This window comes from Schistocerca piceifrons, chromosome 8 (assembly GCF_021461385.2).
Source record: "Schistocerca piceifrons isolate TAMUIC-IGC-003096 chromosome 8, iqSchPice1.1, whole genome shotgun sequence".
NCBI classification, from domain to species: Eukaryota; Metazoa; Arthropoda; class Insecta; order Orthoptera; family Acrididae; genus Schistocerca; species Schistocerca piceifrons.
In genome coordinates, this window is record NC_060145.1 from 96,404,307 (window position 1) to 96,423,423 (window position 19,117).

The 19,117-nt window shown below is 39.0% G+C and overlaps 1 protein-coding gene across 1 annotated transcript in view; it reads left to right on the forward strand.

Annotated features, from left to right (window-relative positions):
• Positions 1 to 5,499: 5,499 nt before the first annotated feature.
• Positions 5,500 to 19,117, forward strand: part of LOC124712097 (jmjC domain-containing histone demethylation protein 1) — a 126,208-nt gene continuing 112,590 nt past the window's right edge. Inside the window, exons 1-7 of the mRNA XM_047242394.1 lie at positions 5,500 to 5,633; positions 7,199 to 7,343; positions 7,421 to 7,546; positions 7,848 to 8,020; positions 9,259 to 9,459; positions 11,479 to 11,748; positions 15,973 to 16,134. Coding sequence (XP_047098350.1) covers positions 5,547 to 5,633; positions 7,199 to 7,343; positions 7,421 to 7,546; positions 7,848 to 8,020; positions 9,259 to 9,459; positions 11,479 to 11,748; positions 15,973 to 16,134 — 1,164 coding nt within the window. The 5' untranslated portion in view covers positions 5,500 to 5,546. The remainder of the gene's footprint in view (positions 5,634 to 7,198; positions 7,344 to 7,420; positions 7,547 to 7,847; positions 8,021 to 9,258; positions 9,460 to 11,478; positions 11,749 to 15,972; positions 16,135 to 19,117) is intronic.

Sequence of the window (19,117 nt, forward strand, 5' to 3'; positions counted from 1 at the left end):
TAGGTGTTCATTCTTCCCGCGCGCTATACGAGATTGGAATAATAGAGAATTGTGAAGGTGGTTCGATGAATCCTCTGCCAGGCACTTAAATATGATTTGTAGAGTATCCATGTAGATGTAGACAGAGCACGACAAGAAAATTCTTCTCGTTTTAAGGAGGACCATTTTGACATTAGTGACTCTCTGTGTTCGGGAAGATCTTTGGGATTTGATGAAGAGCATTTAAACACTTTAATCCATAAGGGGGGCGAAATCTAATAGTCATGGGCGCAGTTGTAGGGGAAGGAGTAGAAGAAAAGGTTACAGGAGAATATGGGCTTGGGACAAGGAATGAAAGAGGAGAAAGACTAATTGAGTTCTGTAACAAGTTTCAGCTAGTAATAGCGAATACCCTGTTCAAGAATCACAAGAGGAGGAGGTATACTTGGAAAAGGCCGGGAGATACGGGAAGATTTCAATTAGATTACATCATGGTCAGACAGAGATTCCGAAATCAGATACTAGATTGTAAGGCGTACCCAGGAGCAGATATAGACTCAGATCACAATATAGTAGTGATGAAGAGTAGGCTGAAGTTCAAGACATTAGTCACGAAGAATCAACACGCAAAGAAGTGGGATACGGAAGTACTAAGGAATGACGAGATACGTTTGAAGTTCTCTAACGCTATAGATTCAGCAATAAGGAATAGCGCAGTAGGCAGGACAGTTGAAGAGGAATGGACATCTCTAAAAACGGCCATCACAGAAGTTGGGAAGGAATACATAGGTACAAAGAAGGTAGCTGCGAAGAAACCATGGGTAACAGAAGAAATGCTTCAGTTGATTGATGAAAGGAGGAAGTACAAACATGTTCCGGGAAAATCAGGAATACAGAAATACAAGTCGCTGAGGAATGAAATGAATAGGAAGTGCAGCGAAGCTAAGACGAAATGGCTGCAGGAAAAATGTGAAGACATCGAAAAAGATATGATTGTCGGAAGGACAGACTCAGCATACAGGCAAGTCAAAACAACCTTTGGTGACATTAAAAGCAACGGTGGTAAAATTAAGAGTGCAACAGGAATTCCACTGTTAAATGCAGAGGAGAGAGCAGATAGGTGGCAAGAATACATTGAAAGCCTCTATGAGGGTGAAGATTTGTCTGATGTGATAGAAGAAGAAACAGGAGTCGATTTAGAAGAGATAGGGGATCCAGTATTAGAATCGGAATTTAAAAGAGCTTTGGAGGACTTACGGTCAAATAAGGCAGAAGGGATAGATAACATTCCATCAGAATTTCTAAAATCATTGGGGGAAGTGGCAACAAAACGACTATTCACGTTGGTGTGTAGAATATATGAGTCTGGCGATATACCATCTGACTTTCGGAAAAGCAGCATCCACACAATTCCGAAGACGGCAAGAGCTGACAAGTGCGAGAATTATCGCACAATCAGCTTAACAGCTCATGCATCGAAGCTGCTTACAAGAATAATATACAGAAGAATGGAAAAGAAAATTGAGAATGCGCTAGGTGACGATCAGTTTGGCTTTAGGAAAAGTAAAGGGACGAGAGAGGCAATTCTGACGTTACAGCTAATAATGGAAGCAAGGCTAAAGAAAAATCAAGACACTTTCATAGGATTTGTCGACCTGGAAAAAGCGTTCGACAGTATAAAATGGTGCAAGCTGTTCGAGATTCTGAAAAAAGTAGGGGTAAGCTATAGGGAGAGACGGGTCATATACAATATGTACAACAACCAAGAGGGAATAATAAGAGTGGACGATCAAGAACGAAGTGCTCGTATTAAGAAGGGTGTAAGACAAGGCTGTAGCCTTTCGCCCCTACTCTTCAATCTGTACATCGAGGAAGCAATGATGGAAATAAAAGAAAGGTTCAGGAGTGGAATTGAAATACAAGGTGAAAGGATATCAATGATACGATTCGCTGATGACATTGAAGAAGAATTAAATGATCTGCTGAACGGAATGAACAGTCTAATGAGTACACAGTATGGTTTGAGAGTAAATCGGAGAAAGACGAAGTAGTAGAAATGAGAACAGCGAGAAACTTAACATCAGGATTGAGGGTCACGAAGTCAATGAAGTTAAGGAATTCTGCTACCTAGGCAGTAAAATAACCAATGACGGTCGGAGCAAGGAGGACATCAAAAGCAGACTCGCTATGGCAAAAAAGGCATTTCTGGCCAAGAGAAGTCCACTAATATCAAATACCGGCCTTAATTTGAGGAAGAAATTTCTGAGGATGTACGTCTGGAGTACAGCATTGTATGGCAGTGAAACATGGACTGTGGGAAACCGGAACAGAAGAGAATCGAAGCATTTGAGATGTGGTGCTATAGACGAATGTTGAAAATTAGGTGGACTGATAAGGTAAGGAATGAAGAGGTTCTACGCAGAATTGGAGAGGAAAGGAATATGTGGAAAACACTGATAAGGAGAAGGGACAGGATGATAGGACATCTGCTAAGACATGAGGGAATGACTTCCATGGTACTATAGGGAGCTGCAGAGGGCAAAAACTGTAGAGGAAGACAAGAGATTGGAATACGTCAAGCAAATAATTGAGGACGTAGGTTTCAAGTGCTACTCTGAGATGAAGACGTTAGCACAGGAAAGGAATTCGTGCGGGCCGCATCAAACCAGTCAGTAGACTGATGACAAAAAGAAAAAAAAAAAATCCACCATGATCCACTAGTGTACTAGAGAACTGGCAAATCCGATGAACTGTGATCATTCCAGCACCGTGAGACATTTGCATGCAATCAGGGTGGTTTAAAAATCGGTTGTACGGGTACGGCGTGCTCTAAGAAAGAAAAAAAAAGAAAAGCAGCGGTGTCCATGTGTGCATCTCTGCTTGCTCATCATCAGCTGAGTCGTGAACAACAGTCACTCCTATCCTGTATCGTCATTGGTGTCTTTACGCTAACATATGAAAAAGAAAGGAATGGTTTTCCCCCAGACAAAGCAGCAATTTCCCGTACAAAGACATGCGCGCATCCACCAAAGATAACGTTACGCATCTGGTGGAACAGCGGCCGTGTGGCGTACCACAAATTGCTTCCCCGAGGTGCAACCATCATTGTTGACGTTTATTGTCGACAACTGAGACGTCTTGCAGACCTGGTCCAAAAACAACGACCAGAAAGACTGCGTGAAGTGATGCTACTCCACGATAATGCCCGCCCGCTTTCCGCTACACTGACCAAAAATACTATAGTATGGGACGTCATTACACACCCGCTTTATGAACCTGACCTTGCGTCCTCAAATTTTCACCTTTCCCGCTCTCTATTGAACAACCTTCAAGGAACTTCCTTTCCGGATGAAAACCAGCTCCGAACATGACTCTTTGCCTCGACACCAAGTGATTTCTACAGTCGCAGAATCGAAAAGTTACCCCAGCATTGGCAGACTGTTGTAAATAATGGAGAATATATTATTGATGACTGAAGTCTCTGTTATGTGTATCTGTTGAGTTTATTAAACTTACAGAAAAACGCTACGAACTTACGCGACAACCCAATTCTATGCAGCACTGTCTACAGAAGATACTGTGCAATTCTTGTACACAAAATTGATCTATATATTAATATTACAACTTAAAGAATGTATACAAGTTATAATTTTTTTGTAATAATAGAGTGACTAACATCAGCCGAAGTTGGAGGCTTACAACATTATTTAAACATTTGTGTGATTGTTTATACATGATGATTTCGCCAAATACACACAAACTGCGGGAAACGACCCCTGAGAGCAGAAGCAGCAAAAGCGGTCATTTGGACATAATAAGTTGTTATTAAGGACTCGCCTCCGCGACGATCCTGTAGCAAGGCATCACGCATGTCCTCTTGAGTGTGGGGCTAAAACACTTGTACAGGCACAGCATTCCCACTTGCTTCGTGCTCTCATGTATACTTTCAATCATTGAAACGTACACTGTCGAACATTTTTTGCCTCCTCCTTCATGTGGGTATACTTTTTCTAGTACCTTACATGTTCGTTATCCCCTCGAGCGAGGAATCCGTGGCAGGTCGCATCAAACCAGTCAGGAGACTGATGATTCAAAAAAAAAAAAAAAAAAAAAAAAAATAAAAAAAAAATAAAAAAAAATAAAAAATAAAAAAAAATAATAATAAAAATTAAAATTTACTCTAATGGATCGTTACCTGCAGTTTGTCTCCTTTTAGCAAACTCATCCTGTATAGTAAATGCACGAAGGAACAGTTTCCCAACGTATGTCGCGGACTTTTTTTACGAGACATATGGTTCAGAAACAGATTTTGAATATCTAAAAGAAGTAATATCATCTACTTCTTGGCGTTAGAGTTGACAAAATCGCGTTATTTTTATTTTTGAAACTAGTTCACTGTTTCATAAATAATCCATTTGGCGTACATTAGTTAAGTGTAAACGAACGTGGGATGCTATTCCAACAAGTTCAGTCTGCGCTTTATGCTATGAAAAAGGAAACATTTGTCAGCGAATGCGAAATGGAATTATTCGCATCTTTCATCTTTTACAATTTACTTACACTTATTCAATGAAATATAGAAAAAAAGCAGTCACTTTTATTTTGTTTCCAACAGATGTGTCGGAAGATTACTCTTCCACCATTAGCTGAGCTTACTTAAAAATTAGTTAACACGGAAGTTTTTGCATCCACCATCTCCTGGGTAAGCTTACCGTATCATAAAACGTCATAAAAAGTAAGTGTGTCATGTAGATCCTACGATTTGAATAGCGCCGAAAGTGTGTCACAGGTTCCGCAGAAAATAGTACTTCTAAAAATATATACGTTAATTTTCAAATAAATTCAACTGATGTTGGCAGTGTATTCCTCCAAAACATTTGTTTCAAACGTAAATGAAGTGATAAATTGACCTAACCTACAATGATCAACTTTTAAGATAGATTCATTCTTCTATTGCGGTACTAGAGTGTACTCACGGGTCGAATATAAAACATGCAATTGGCTGAAGCGAGTGTCGGTGGTTCGTAGAATATATTACAAGTGAATATAATAGTTTACACAGTATTGTAGAACAATGTCAAGAAGTTGACAACATGAAATGACAAGAAGCGACAGACTGCGAAATGTAATCTGATTTACAAGAGATTACAATTTTTTTTCCCAGACCAATAAGCACTTAAAATAAACCAGTTTCTAATGAAATGCTTGTAAATCACATACCGATATTAACGCCTAATAAACCAGTTTCTAATGAAATGCTTGTAAATCACATACCGATATTAACGCCTCGTTTCTGTGGCATGTGTAAACTTCCGTTCTAACTCGTCATTCAAATTCCCACCAAACAATTTGTTATTCTGCAGTAGTTAAAGGAATGGTTACACCGAGCGCCACAATACGTACCCTGTTGCCAACTTACTTTGCTATGGACTCAATGTTCCCAACAGGTCACGTAGCAAATTTTATGTTGGTAGACATGACGACACTCGTCATAAGCGTAATCTGCGGGAGTCGAGCAAATGGTGGCGAAGGGAGCGGTAGCGTCTGCGGAGCTGTCCGAGCGCTGGATGAAATCGCACTACGAGTCGCAGCCTGTTGAAGGGCTTGGAATGGACGACAACATATCCGGAAAGCGCGTGCTAACAAGGACTCTAGTAAGTAGACTCTTTTCCTGCTTTTCTTAGCATTCGTGTCAATGGATGGGGTTAATATTAAGTTTGAAGTACGCCGATAATTTTTGCAGTCGCCATCATGGCAATCGCGTAAGTCACGAACTCCCATGTAAACATTAAAGGTTGTTGCTAGGTGCTGACAGACTGTGGAATATTGATTCATATTACATGTTTATTAAGGCCAGTTTGATTTGTGTGGCCGCATTGGCTGCTTGAGAATCTCACTGTGTGTCACCAATATGCTAATAGTAAGTGGGTCAGGTTTTAAGACTACAGGTGTAAGGAATGTAAACAAAACTGAAAAGCATTGCAATAATTGGAAGCAGAGTGTTGCTGTTAGTTGCTATTAAACAATTGGCAGCGCTAAATTAGTTTTATGGCAGTTAGAACTGTGTGTTTGTGTAACACTTCTCCCAATGTTTTGAAAACATTGTCATCACTCATAGTTCGCAAAGTGTCAGTGTTAAAGGCGAACAAAATAATAATTGTTACGAGACATATGACATATTGTTTATTCACATTAATACCGCGCGCATTATTACATTATTTCTGTTTTCCACGTACGAAGAGTGCGCAGTTTGACAGCTTAAACATAACAAATGTCGAATTTGGGGAGATCGTAAAGAGAATGATCAAATAATTGTTGGATGATTTTTCTGCACTGAATGAAGAGCGCTTTCGTCTCTGTCGGTCAGCATTTTTATTCGTATTTTCATGTCTAAAGAGTGTAAACACGTGTGCAGTAAATCAAAAGCGCGGCGCATAAAACAGGTTTTGTTTTACTGCGACTGTACTCTCGTCTCCCAGAATACACAGTTAATCAAAATGGCGGCTGCAACTAAGAAGTGTGAGAGTACGCGCCCTGTGCCACAGCGAGAATACATTATTAGACCGGTACGTAGATCGCTTAATTAATAGTATCAGTTGAGTTGTGATGGCCATTGCCCGTTGCGTGTATGGTGTGCTTTCATGGCAGCTGAACTACTGTGTTTTCGAGATACAGTGCTGGATGCATCCTTGTGTGACGCTACTGGAACGCGCGGGGGAAGATGCTGGGTTGAGGATGTGGCTAACACGCTAATTGTATTAATTCAGCTCTATTTCGTTGTCTGTCACCATTTGAGGTTGGGCTATATTCTTAAGAGTGTTATATATGCTAGAGATTTTGACTATTTGCCTCTTCTATTTCTAGTTGGGTCGAGTGTTATTGATTATCGGCATGCGCCTTGTACCTGCATATTTGTTGCACATTTTCTGATAATAGCAATGTCATAACTCGATTCTCACTGTATGCTCTTCTGAAACGCTAGTTGGAAGTATAAATATGGTATTCCAGAAGTTTACGTGAACTGATACGATCTGCTGGCAGGTGTTGAGTTTTTCAATGCAGTCTCTTTTGTTGGTATGGTATATACCGGCGATTTGTTTTGAAATTCTGTGAATGCTTGAGGGCTTAACGAAAGCTTATTGTACTGTTGCTAAATATTTATTTGTTGCTTCTTGGCCCTTCGTTTCCCGTAGTGTCTGAAAGCCTTTTCCTTTTGTAGAGAGATAGGAAAGAAAGAAAGCACTACACAGATGATTGGGCTCTGGGCGATGAGGAAATTGAGGGCCGCCGATCATTTCGTCTGGAGGACAAGATGGAAACAGACAGGTTTCCGCAATGCTTTGTGAAAGAAATGCAGGGAGCAGGTAAGGAATGATTGCTATTGAATTTCTCACCATGACTAAAACTGTGGTTTTGCTATAATGATCGTTGATGTTTTCAGATTTCAACTTAGCTTATCTGCAAAGGCATGGTTTCAACACTCCATTACTATTCAGAGATAAGGCTGGATTGGGTTTAAGGGTACCAAGTCCAAATTTCTCCGTAAATGATGTTCGTATGTGTGTTGGTATGTAAAGTGCTTTTCTATTGATTTATTTATGTCTGTGATAAGATTTTCTAATTTTACAAGTATCTCTTTTTCATAATACACACTAATACATTTATTTTCTGTAGTGTTAGGTGAATTTTCATTTCAAGACATAGACAGTAAGTTACTGTTTGGATAGGAATGTTATGCATTTAACAGCTTTGTTTTATTCCACATAGTATTTACCATACATGCCTGAGTTCGTGGTTTTAAGATTTGTATTGCTCAGTTGCAATACTCCCATTTGAGAAATGTAATGTAAATGTGTTGCTCCCCACAGGATCGAGGCGCATATTAGATGTAATGGACGTTAACACACAGAAGAATGTAGAGATGACAATGAAGGAATGGCAGCGCTATTATGATGATCCCAAAAAAGAAAAACTTCTGAATGTAATTTCATTAGAATTCAGCCACACCAAACTAGAAAATTATATTCAGACTCCTACTGTTGTAAGTATACTTTTTAATGTCAGTTACACATCCTTGCAATTTTTAAAATTCAAAATTAATTTAATGCGTCAGTAACTTTACTCGCTATGGGACCCACAACCATGACAAAATTTCTTGTATCATATTGGTTTGCTGTACTGGCTGTTACTTTTTCAATCAAACTATCCTGTATTTTGTATTATTCACTACTATGCAACGTGAGCTCTGTAACCATCGTTAATTGTAATGTATAAACCATTAAATTCACACACTTGGTTTACAGCCAGTATACTTGTTAACATTGCTCAAATGTGAACCAACTAATGTTTAGTAGCAATAATACGCGACAGATATTGGAAGTATTTTTCATGTTGTCATTGTTGATTTATGGAAGTTAGTATTAACATCCCAGACCCTGTAATTTCAGATTTAGATATATTTGTTTCCTAATAAAATTAAAGTTAACTGTAAATCGTGGGGTCGACAGAAGTGTCCGATCCCACGCGTCGGCTTTGACCCGTGACGTAAGGGTGTTGTCGTGTGTGACGTCATGACAGTGCGGAGTTTGCTTTGAGTGTGGCTGTCTCCAGTTCTGTTTTATCTTATTTTATTTACTTTTCTGATCTGTTCGTTCTATCTCGTGAGATTTTTTTAAAACACTTATTACTTATTTTAATTATCTGTTTCCTCCAATTTCTGTTTTAGTTTATTATACTTATCTTTCTGATCTGTTCGTTCTATCCCGTGAGATTCTTTTTTTAAAAAGACAAAAAACACTAATCAGCTACTGAAGCATCTTTATCTTCTATGGGTTGTAGGGGTTACGACCCCTGGGGAGGTGGGTGGGTATTCATGCATGGCTGTCTTCACTTACACGTTGTAGCTACGCAAGGCGTCTAAATTTGTTTGTATTTAGTTTGCCCCCCCACCCAAAACACCCCATTTCCCGCGCTTGTCCCGTTAGTGTCATTAGGCTTCTTGTGGAAACTGTGTGTGTTTGATTTTGTTTCCGCCATGTTTGTGGCGTCATGGGGCAAAGAAGACGGGTGGGATCAGACGCTTCCGTATTTCCAAATCGTGTAGCAAATGTTGAATTAGTATTTAATATTGTGTACTGTTTGTGTCACTCTCTGTGGTCTTTTTCTTGTATGTTTTCAAAAGTCACATTTTAAAGCAATATTTTTTTTATTTTCATGTTTGTATTTATCTTCAGGTTTGAGATTTCAAATATGAAGCTATATATATCTATTGTTTTCCAGGTACGTCAAATTGACTGGGTTGATTGCGTTTGGCCCCGTCATCTTAAAGAGGCTCAAACAGAATCGACTAATGTGCTTGATGAGATGATGTATCCCAAGGTGCAGAAGTATTGCCTCATGTCTGTGAAAGGGTGCTACACAGACTTCCATGTTGACTTCGGTGGAACTTCTGTTTGGTACCATATACTCAAAGGGAGTAAGGTAAATATTTTGAAAACTATGGTATAAATTATTTATCAGTAAGTTTGGTGTGATTATCTTATATGCTTCATATTCATTTCAAATGCGGAGTATCAAATGAACTTGATGTCCCCCTAAATATTCAAAGAAGCCATGGTTCTACTGAGACTGCTTTCTTATAAAAATATTTTGACACTACTGGCTAAATTTAACCCAATGTTCATCATGATGTGTGGAAATGCCTATAATCTTTCATGTGGCACTGATCGATGTAAATTGTCAAAAATAAAATCCATTTTGTTTGGCCATTTACAGCAAACAAATATTTCAGAGGGCTTCCTGTTAGGACTTAACAAGGGAATGTCATTGTTAAATTTGCTCATTTTGATTTTTCTTTCTAATAAAAATTGTTAAGCTACAGGTAAATGTCAAGTTGTGATACCGTGTCTGGGTGGAAATTTGTTATTTTCATTGTTATTGTGTTGTTTCTTACAGCTTTATTCAGAAAATGAGGCGCTAGCATACTTTATTGATATCTTAAAATGTTTTTTCATTGTACCCTCTGTTGACTTCCTACTAATTTTTGTGTGGCTTTCATAATTTCCATTTAGCCATCTTTATTCCAGCTTGATGCCACACTGAAGAGCGAAACAAATTGGTACTCCTGCCTAATATCTTGTAGGGCTCCTGCGAGTACGCACAAGTGCCGCAGCATGACGTGGCATGGGCTCAACTAATGCCTGAAGTAGTGCTGGAGGGAATTGACACAATGAATCCTGCAGGGCTGTCCATAAATCCTTAAGAATACTAGGAGGTGGATATCTCTCCTGAACACCACATTGCAAGGCATCCCAGATCTGCTCAGTAATGTTCATGTCTGGGGAGTTTGGTGGCCAGCAAAAGTGTTTAAACTGGGAAGAAAGTTCACTCAGTAGCAATTCTGGACATGTGGGGTGTTGCACTGTCATGCTGGAATTGGCAAAGTCCGTTGGAGTGCCCAATGGACGTGTCATCTGTCAGAGTCATTTCTAGAAATATCAGGGGTCGCATATTGCTCGAACTGTACACATCCCACACCATTACAGAGCTTCCACCAGCTTGAACAGTTCCCTGCTGACATGCAGGGTCCATGGATTCATGAAATTTTCTCCTCACCCGTGCACATCCATCCGCTCAATACAATTTGAAATGAGACTCGTCCAACCAGGCAATACGTTTCCAGTCATCAACAGTTTAATGTCGTCGTTGACAGGTGCAGGTGACGCATAAAGCTTTTGTGTCGTGCAGTCATCAAGGGTACATGGGTGGGCCTTCGGCTCCAAAAGCTAACCCTTGTTGATGGCCCAACATTGAAATTTCCACCCTTCGGCTCCAAAAGCTAACCCTTGTTGATGGCCCAACATTGAAATTTCCACCCTTCGGCTCCAAAAGCTAACCCTTGTTGATGGCCCAACATTGAAATTTGCAGCAGTTTGTGGAAGGGTTGCAGTTCTGTCTCATTGAACGATTCTCTTCAGTTGTTGTTGGTCCCATTCTTGCAGGATCTTTTTCAGACTACAGCCATGTCAGAGATTTGATGTTTTGCCAGATTCCTGATATTTATCGTACACTCGTGAAATGATCATATGGGAAAATCCCCACTTCATCGCTAACTTGGAGATGCTGTGTCCCATTGCTCGTGCGCCGAATATAACACCACATTCAGACTCGCTTAAATCTTGACAACCTGCCATTGTAGCAGCAATAACTGATCTAACAATTGCACCAGGCACTTGTCCTTTACAGGCATTGTCTATGACAGTGCTGTATTCTGCCTGTTTACATACCTCTGTATTTGAATATGCGTTCCTAGACCAGTTTCTTTGGTGCTTCAGTTTATATGTGGAATAAAAGTAATTAACTTTCAGTGTTGCTTCTACAATTTCTGTTTAGCCATCTTTATTCCAACTTGATATGTTGAACGATAATACAGTATGTGATTGAATTCTGCCTGAATTACTGTTGAATAAGAGAATAAATTTTGCTTTGTGTGTGTTTCAGATATTTTGGCTGATACCTCCTACAGAACGCAACCTGCAACTGTATGAGCAGTGGGTGCTGTCTGGAAAACAGGGAGACGTCTTCTTTGGTGATACTGTGGACAAGTGTGGTCGTGTCACCCTTACTGCAGGAAATACTTTCTTCATTCCCACTGGCTGGATACATGCTGTTTACACACCTGTAGATTCCCTTGTTTTTGGCGGAAATTTTCTTCACTCGTTTGGTATTGAAAAACAACTAAAAACTGCTCAAGTTGAGGACACAACACATGTGAGTGAATCTGTTTTGTTTTAAGTAGCTCTTTTTGTAGTTCTAGGACTGATGTAAAAGGAAAGTCAAAATATGAATTGAAGAATCTTTGGTTATGGATATCAGCTGTTTTAAAATTCTTTTAACTGAAAATTTTTTGTGCATAGCTGACAAATGGATTATTTCTGCTCATGTTTTGTGCAGTCTGCAGAAACATACATGTTGCATTTCAGAAATTAGGCAATTTACATTTCTGGAAGCAAATAAAGTTAGGAAAAAAGTTCCAGTTTGTAATACACATTCTAATGCAAAACTGACAGCACACTTACAGAGCCAAAGATCTGATCACTTGACAAAAGAGAAATTTAGCACGGAGGAAAAGGTTGTTCCAAAAATTCTGGGTGACTTTCCTTCCCAATGCGTGGATGTTTATGTTTCGTTCATCGGCTTCCTCTGTGGCATAAATTAATGTTGTTCCGGAAACAATTGCTCATTCGCATACTGTTGACTACCACCCAGCAGACAGATGCTTCTTATATTTTCAGTTAACAGGCAGTGTAAGAAGTCGTGGAGGAAATTTCTTGTCTGGCATTCAGTGTTTCCATAAGGAAAATAAATTACTTAATTTTCTATGTAGTTATTTATAAATTGGCAATGTGGACAGGGTAGATTGCTACTCACCATGTAAAGGACGTGTTGAGTTCCAGGCAGGCACAATGGAAAAAATGCAAAAAAATATTCAGGCTTTTGACTAAGTCCTTCATTTAGACATAGTAAACTCTCCCTCAAACATGGCCAATGACATCTCTGGCTGCTAAGGCCCATATGTGTCTGATGTGAGTAGAAATCTAGCTGGAGTGGGTAGTGGGGGTTCAGAAGAGGTGCAGGGTGGTTTGGGAGAGGGATAACGCTGTGGGAGTGGGAGGAAGGGGGGGGGGGGAGATGACTATCCCCTTCCCTGCTCCCAGTCCAGTACTGCACATGCCTTCTATCTCACCAACACACCTGCATAGTCTTTCCCCTTCTTTGCTTCTCTCCCTTTCCTACCTCATTGCAACTGAGCTCAAATTTCTTTAGTTGTGATACTAGATGGAATCCAGAACGTGCCAAGCCTGACTGTGTTTGGGTGTTACCAACAATTTGTGCATCAGATCTTTGTATTGGAAAAGAGCCTTTGTGGACATGAGCAGTTTCTCAATGAAAGATGATATTGTTTTTATTCTTTTACAATCTGGGACTATTCTGATGTTTCTCATCTTGTTGGTACAGAAAATTTGAGTCATGTCCACCACTTATTGTCTTATTCCTTACACACAATCCTATAAAAGCAAAGCTGTAGTCTTTGTTGTGAATTTTGCCTCTTTTGTATGGGACCACTGGCTTCCCACCGTACGTACTGATTTCTGTTACATAGCTATTGGCACACGTCTCTATAGTAATAGTGGCATAAGAAACAATTAGGAATCCTTTTAAAACAGTCAAATATTTGGTGGAAGCTTAACTTTTGCATTTGCTTTTGATCAGAGTATAACAAATGCAGCAGACAATTTCTACAAAGCTATCTCATAGTTAATATAAAACAGTGTAGTCATTCTCCTAAATGACCTTGTAGATAGTGTCGGAAGTTCCATGCGGACTTTCGCGAATGATGCTGTAGTATACAGAGAAGTTGCAGCATTAGAAAATTGCAGCGAAATGCAGGAAGATCTGCAGCGGATAGGCACTTGGTGCAGGGAGTGACAACTGACCCTTAACATAGACAGATGTAATGTATTGCGAATACATAGAAAGAAGGATCCTTTATTGTATGATTATATGATAGCAGAACAAACACTGGTAGCAGTTACGTCTGTAAAAATCTGGGAGTATGCGTACGGAACGATTTGAAGTGGAATGATCATATAGAATTAATTGTTGGCAAGGCGGGTGCTATATTGAGATTCATTGGGAGAGTCCTTAGAAAATGTCCGTCAACAAAGGAAGTGGCTTACAAAACACTCGTTCGACCTATACTTGAGTATTGCTCATCCGTGTGGGATCTGTACAAGGTCGGGTTGACAGAGGGGATAGAGAAGATCCAAAGAAGAGCGGCACATTTCGTCACAGGGCTATTTGGTAAGCGTGATAGTGTTACGGAGATGTTTAGCAAACTCAAGTGGCAGACTCTGCAAGAGAGGTGTTCTGCATCACAGTGTAGCTTGCTGTCCAGGTTTCGAAAGGGAGCGTGTTTCGAGAGGGAGCATTTCTGGATGAGGTATCAAATATATTGCTTCCCCCTACTTATACCTCCCGAGGAGATCACGAATGTAAAATTAGAGAGATTCGAGCGCGCACGGAGGCTTTCCGGCAGTCTTTCTTCCCGCGGACCATACGAGATTGGAACAGGAAAGGGAGGTAATGACAGTGGCACGTAAAGTGCCCTCCGCCACACACCGTTGGGTGGCTTGCATAGTATAAATGTAGATGTAGACGCTATGGTATTGGCTATTTCACGTACCTTTATCTGTCAATTGCCTGATAACTACAGTGCACTCTTTTTTTTGTGTTTTCAAATCTGGTCATTGTTTTGCATGTGGTTTGCATCGCCTTCAAGAAATCTATGGCTGGATTCAGCCAACCTTTTCTTAAAAAATAAATTAGTAGACTCCTTACAAATGTCCACTAACTGTGGATCACTCTGTTTGCAGTAAATTGTCCAACAAAGTATTTTATGAGTATTCTTTAGGTAAAATTGTCACTTGAATATCATTCTTGTGCAAACAGAATTTCTTTAATGTAAACACTATCTTTGTATTAAGCTGGTATATTTTCTTCTTGCTGTCATACACAATATTTATCAAAAATATAACTACATATGCTGTGCCATAACAGTGTTGATTGTGTTGATCATGTAGTCTCACTTCATAACAACTCTAATTATAAATCATTACTCCTGGCTTGACCTATATTGTATGTATGAACAATGTACTGAAATGATTTACTGGATCAAACACACATAAATACATTTTAATTGTACATGATGTGCAAAAATGTAAAATGTTGTTTAAATGATGATTTGCTTTTGCACCTTAGTCTTCTCATGAACAGTCGCTTTTGCTTTCTTTTTTGCTCCTTGCTTGTTTTTCCGTATCTGGTCCCTTTTTGATTGTTCATAATCTGTATCTTCTTCTAATTAGTCTTTTAAAGAGAATGCAAAAGTACATCCATAAAATATATTTGCTTGCAGATCTTTCCAGCAATTAATATTACTGTATGTTATTAAACACTGTGTTTTGACAAAGGTTTATAGTGCATCTCCTTGTATTCTAAACAGTTTCTAGACTTGCTTTTCTCTTAAACGTGTAGTTTCTTTGCAAAGGACTGCATTTAAAGGTTAAGGGTCTCTATAATAATCGTTACCTTTTGATGCTGTATTGAAATTATTTAATAGCTGTTGAGTGTTGCAGATTCTTTAGAGAACTTTAGCCTGTGGTTAACCCTTTCGCTGCTGTCAGCTTGTATACACATCCTGCTATACTGCTCCCAGGTGCTGTGGATGAATGTATGCCCACCACTTGGGTTTTCCTACAATGCTGTGAACATCTGTATGTGTCCTGAACAGCTGACTCATTGCTGCAGACGAATTGCTTCCATATCTTGGGCAATAAAAAAGTTTCGACTTTTATCATCTAATATATGATGCCTTATTGTGTGCTATCATTTGCAGAAAAGCTCGTTTAAATATCTTGAATCATTTGAGATATCTCGATTGATATGACCATATGATTTGCGATGTGCGAGGATGTGAATCGGCATGTCTCTTGTGTCCATCCATCAGATATGAAACCTAATAACTGGATGGTGAAATAAGATACCATTCTGCTATCAGTTTAAATAAAATTTTGATCACTTGTCTAAATTTCATTCAGTGTAATGTATGATCTAAAATCAACCATACACAAAGCTTATGCAATATATGTTTATCCCAGCAAAATATTTTGTGCAATGTTTTACTTAATGTGGTGCAGTGCAGTAACGAAGATACCAGACTGTGTGACGTGCAAAAATCGATTATTTTCACCTAAAGTATAAGTATTTCATATCGGCTGAACACAAAATCTCTCAGCAGAGGCACCACCATTTGACGAACAGTGCAGCCCTAACAAAACTCGCCCTCTGCATGGAGTGGAGAGAGTACATCTGTAGCAGCGAAAGGGTTAATATCAATTGTCTTAATAAGAAATATAAACCTATGTAATTTTGCAGGTGCCCCAAAAATTCAGGTACCCATTCTTCACAGAAATGTTGTGGTATGTACTGGAGCGTTATGTACATTGTTTATTAGGAAGATCACATTTGGATGAAGGAGCTGGCGTACAGAATGATACAAAGTTTGATCCTGACAAACACATTCATCTAACCCCTCAGGTATGTATTTTCGCAATATCTTAGCAATTTTATGAAATTTCTTTTGTCAAAATAGAATTGTTGGGTGGAACATAACAGTAATTTTGCTAAGATAAACTAATCGTTTTGTAAACAAGCTGTGATGTAAGAACTGCATGATATTAAATTATGGGGAACCTTATCTATGAGAAAGAAAATTCGTTTTCATTGCACAGAAACAGGTAGTAAGAGTATTACGTGGTGCCCATATTGAGAACTATTGTTTAATGTGTTGTATTTGATGACTAATCGCTAGTCATCATATAAAAAAAAAAAAAAAAAATGGGGCTGAGCAGTTATTTAGAGTGGCAGTAAATGTTAAGGAAGGCAAATCACAACAACAGAAAAAACTTTGTGGACTTTCATAATCTATACCCATTACCTCTAACACACTTCTTTCACATTCTACATTTGTCTAAAATTGACATTTTTTGCTGTTTATGTTGATAAGAGTTTTTACACTTTCTTGTTACATTTAGACAATTGTAATCATACCGTCTGAAATGATAAATCTGCAATGAGGTGTGTGTGCTGAAAACACAAATTTCATGAATTCTGCAGGCTAAGATCTACCAATTGCTATGTTAACTACATTCTTATACATTCATAGAATTGGCCCCAAAAACAATGTATTTTCCCCTCGTACTGTGCTTTGCTTACTCTCTTAACAACTTTTCTCCTTCTCATCCCATCCGGTAAGTCTCCCATGACCCCGGGTTCCGGGTGACTTCTAAACTGTATCCCTTTCCCTAAACCCTTCATTCCTTTTCCTTCACCTCTCTTCCTTCCCCTTCGACTCTTCTGCCGCCACTAGGAGAGCAGATTTTTTTAAATCTCTACATTTGCATTATATTGTCTGTTAGCAGCTAGCACTCTGAAATCATCACGTTAGTCATTAGTATTAACTTTTCCTGTGGTTAAAGAAAAAAGCCATTCCATATACATACCTGGTTGGCATTCTTTCCTTTTAAGTCCAATGATCGATCCCGCGTGGCAGATATTGCCAACGTAAGCATGTAGTTAATTGCATGAATTCCCCCTTCTGAAATTTACTTACACTTCGTATTCCATAGGGGTGTGTGTGTGTGTGTGTGTGTGTAGATTACATAAGTCTGATCCTTTCGAAGTATAGGCATTATGTCCATAAAGTTTTATGATAGTGATTGCATTCTAACATTTTCTGCCATTGTCAATAACTGCTCAATGCCGTTTTTTGTACATTCAAATTGACTGAAGCTTTTGTATGGCATAATCATACTGTCGCATGTGATTGAACTTACACTTCTGCAGCAGCTTTTTTTCCGAAACACAGGAATATATTATTGTATCACATCACCCATTATTAGTCAGTTAAAGCACACATGCCACATTGGAGAATGCTTCAGTGCTCATTAAGTGTAATGTTTTTTTCCACTAGACTTCGAAGATGTAAAAAGTATCACTCTGTGACAAAAATATTGTTGTACATTTTTTCCATATGCATTTAAAATCTCTTTTGGGTAGCAGTGTAAGTAAATTGTATTTCAGTTGCACCCTCATGACCTAGAGGATCACAGTATTTCCCAATATTTTATCATAGCTATCTTCAATGCCATGAGATGTATCTGGCGATTAATTTTTGACATCAGTCATGATGTTGAAGCAGCTCACATGCTTAAAGCGTCACATGTGTCGTAAGATGTGTACCCGGGCCGGTAAAACATGTTACTTGACAGCTCGCATTTAGTTGGCTATACTGCGATTGCAAGGTTGCAATAGCTGCCACTGCACACGCCCACAACTCTGAAGTACATTTTGTAAATGTAAGCTACGATCAACATTTATACGTAATTACAACAAAGTACATTTTTTCTGACAGTAGAGAGTACGAAGACAAAGACTAAGCGTTTGATAGTATATGAAACCAAGAAATAACAACACACGAATTTAATGAAAATATCTATGAAAAGTCGTTCCAAATTGTTATCATAATAGCTGCATGTAAAATGTCGTATAATAATGTAAACCTAAGCATACCGAAGAACACGCTGTCCACACTCATAGAAAAAAATAAAGCAAAACATGCATAGCCTACTGGAATGCAGAGAAAAAGAATTAATTCTGTATACATTTACTTTCACGATGTCAGTGGCACAATTCCATGCAGTTCTCCTTTACTGTCATCAGAATCTGCACCAAAACAGTCTTCATCATCATTGTCATTAAGAGAAAACATTAATTGTTCATTTTCATATATAATCGCATCTATAGCCTGTGCTTCTCTTATGAGTTTAGTCACATGGTCTACTTTCTTCCTCCATCAGGTAGCATCTACAGTAGCAAGACCTCCACGTAGCAGTCTTTCCACTTCTGTTATAGTGAAAGTCTTGTTGTTACTTCTAATGTATGCCTTGACTTCACTCCAAGCCAATTCAGATGGATTAAAATGGCAGTGATAATGCGGTAGCCTAATTGCCAAGTGACCCTGTTCACTTGCAATTTCATCTACATGTTTCGGCATAACAGGCTTATTTTGTTTTTTTGTGAGTGAGTACAACAGCTTTGTCGTGTTCATGTCTGCAGCAATGTCTCTCACCTGCAACCACTGCACCGTAGTTTCTTTACGGTCACTAGTGCTGGGAGTTTCATCTAAAATCGCAGAATATTATGGTGCATTGTCCATCACAAACGGTCAGATCACTAAACTGGAGTAACAGATTCTTAAACCATTGTAGAAACCATGGGTGGTCCATAGCCTCATGATAGTCACTGGTTTTTCGCGATAGAAAAATTAAAAGTCCTTCAGGCACATAGCTGTTTGAAGATCCTGTATGGGCCACAATTAATCTGGATCCTCTTCCTGTTGGCTGATGGCCACTGTGCAGCTGGTTCTCCAGCATTGGCCCAGATTTCGTCTAACCATATGACTGAGTGTATGTCCTTTCCTACGATTTTGTGTAAGAAAATGGTACAAGCTCCGACGACG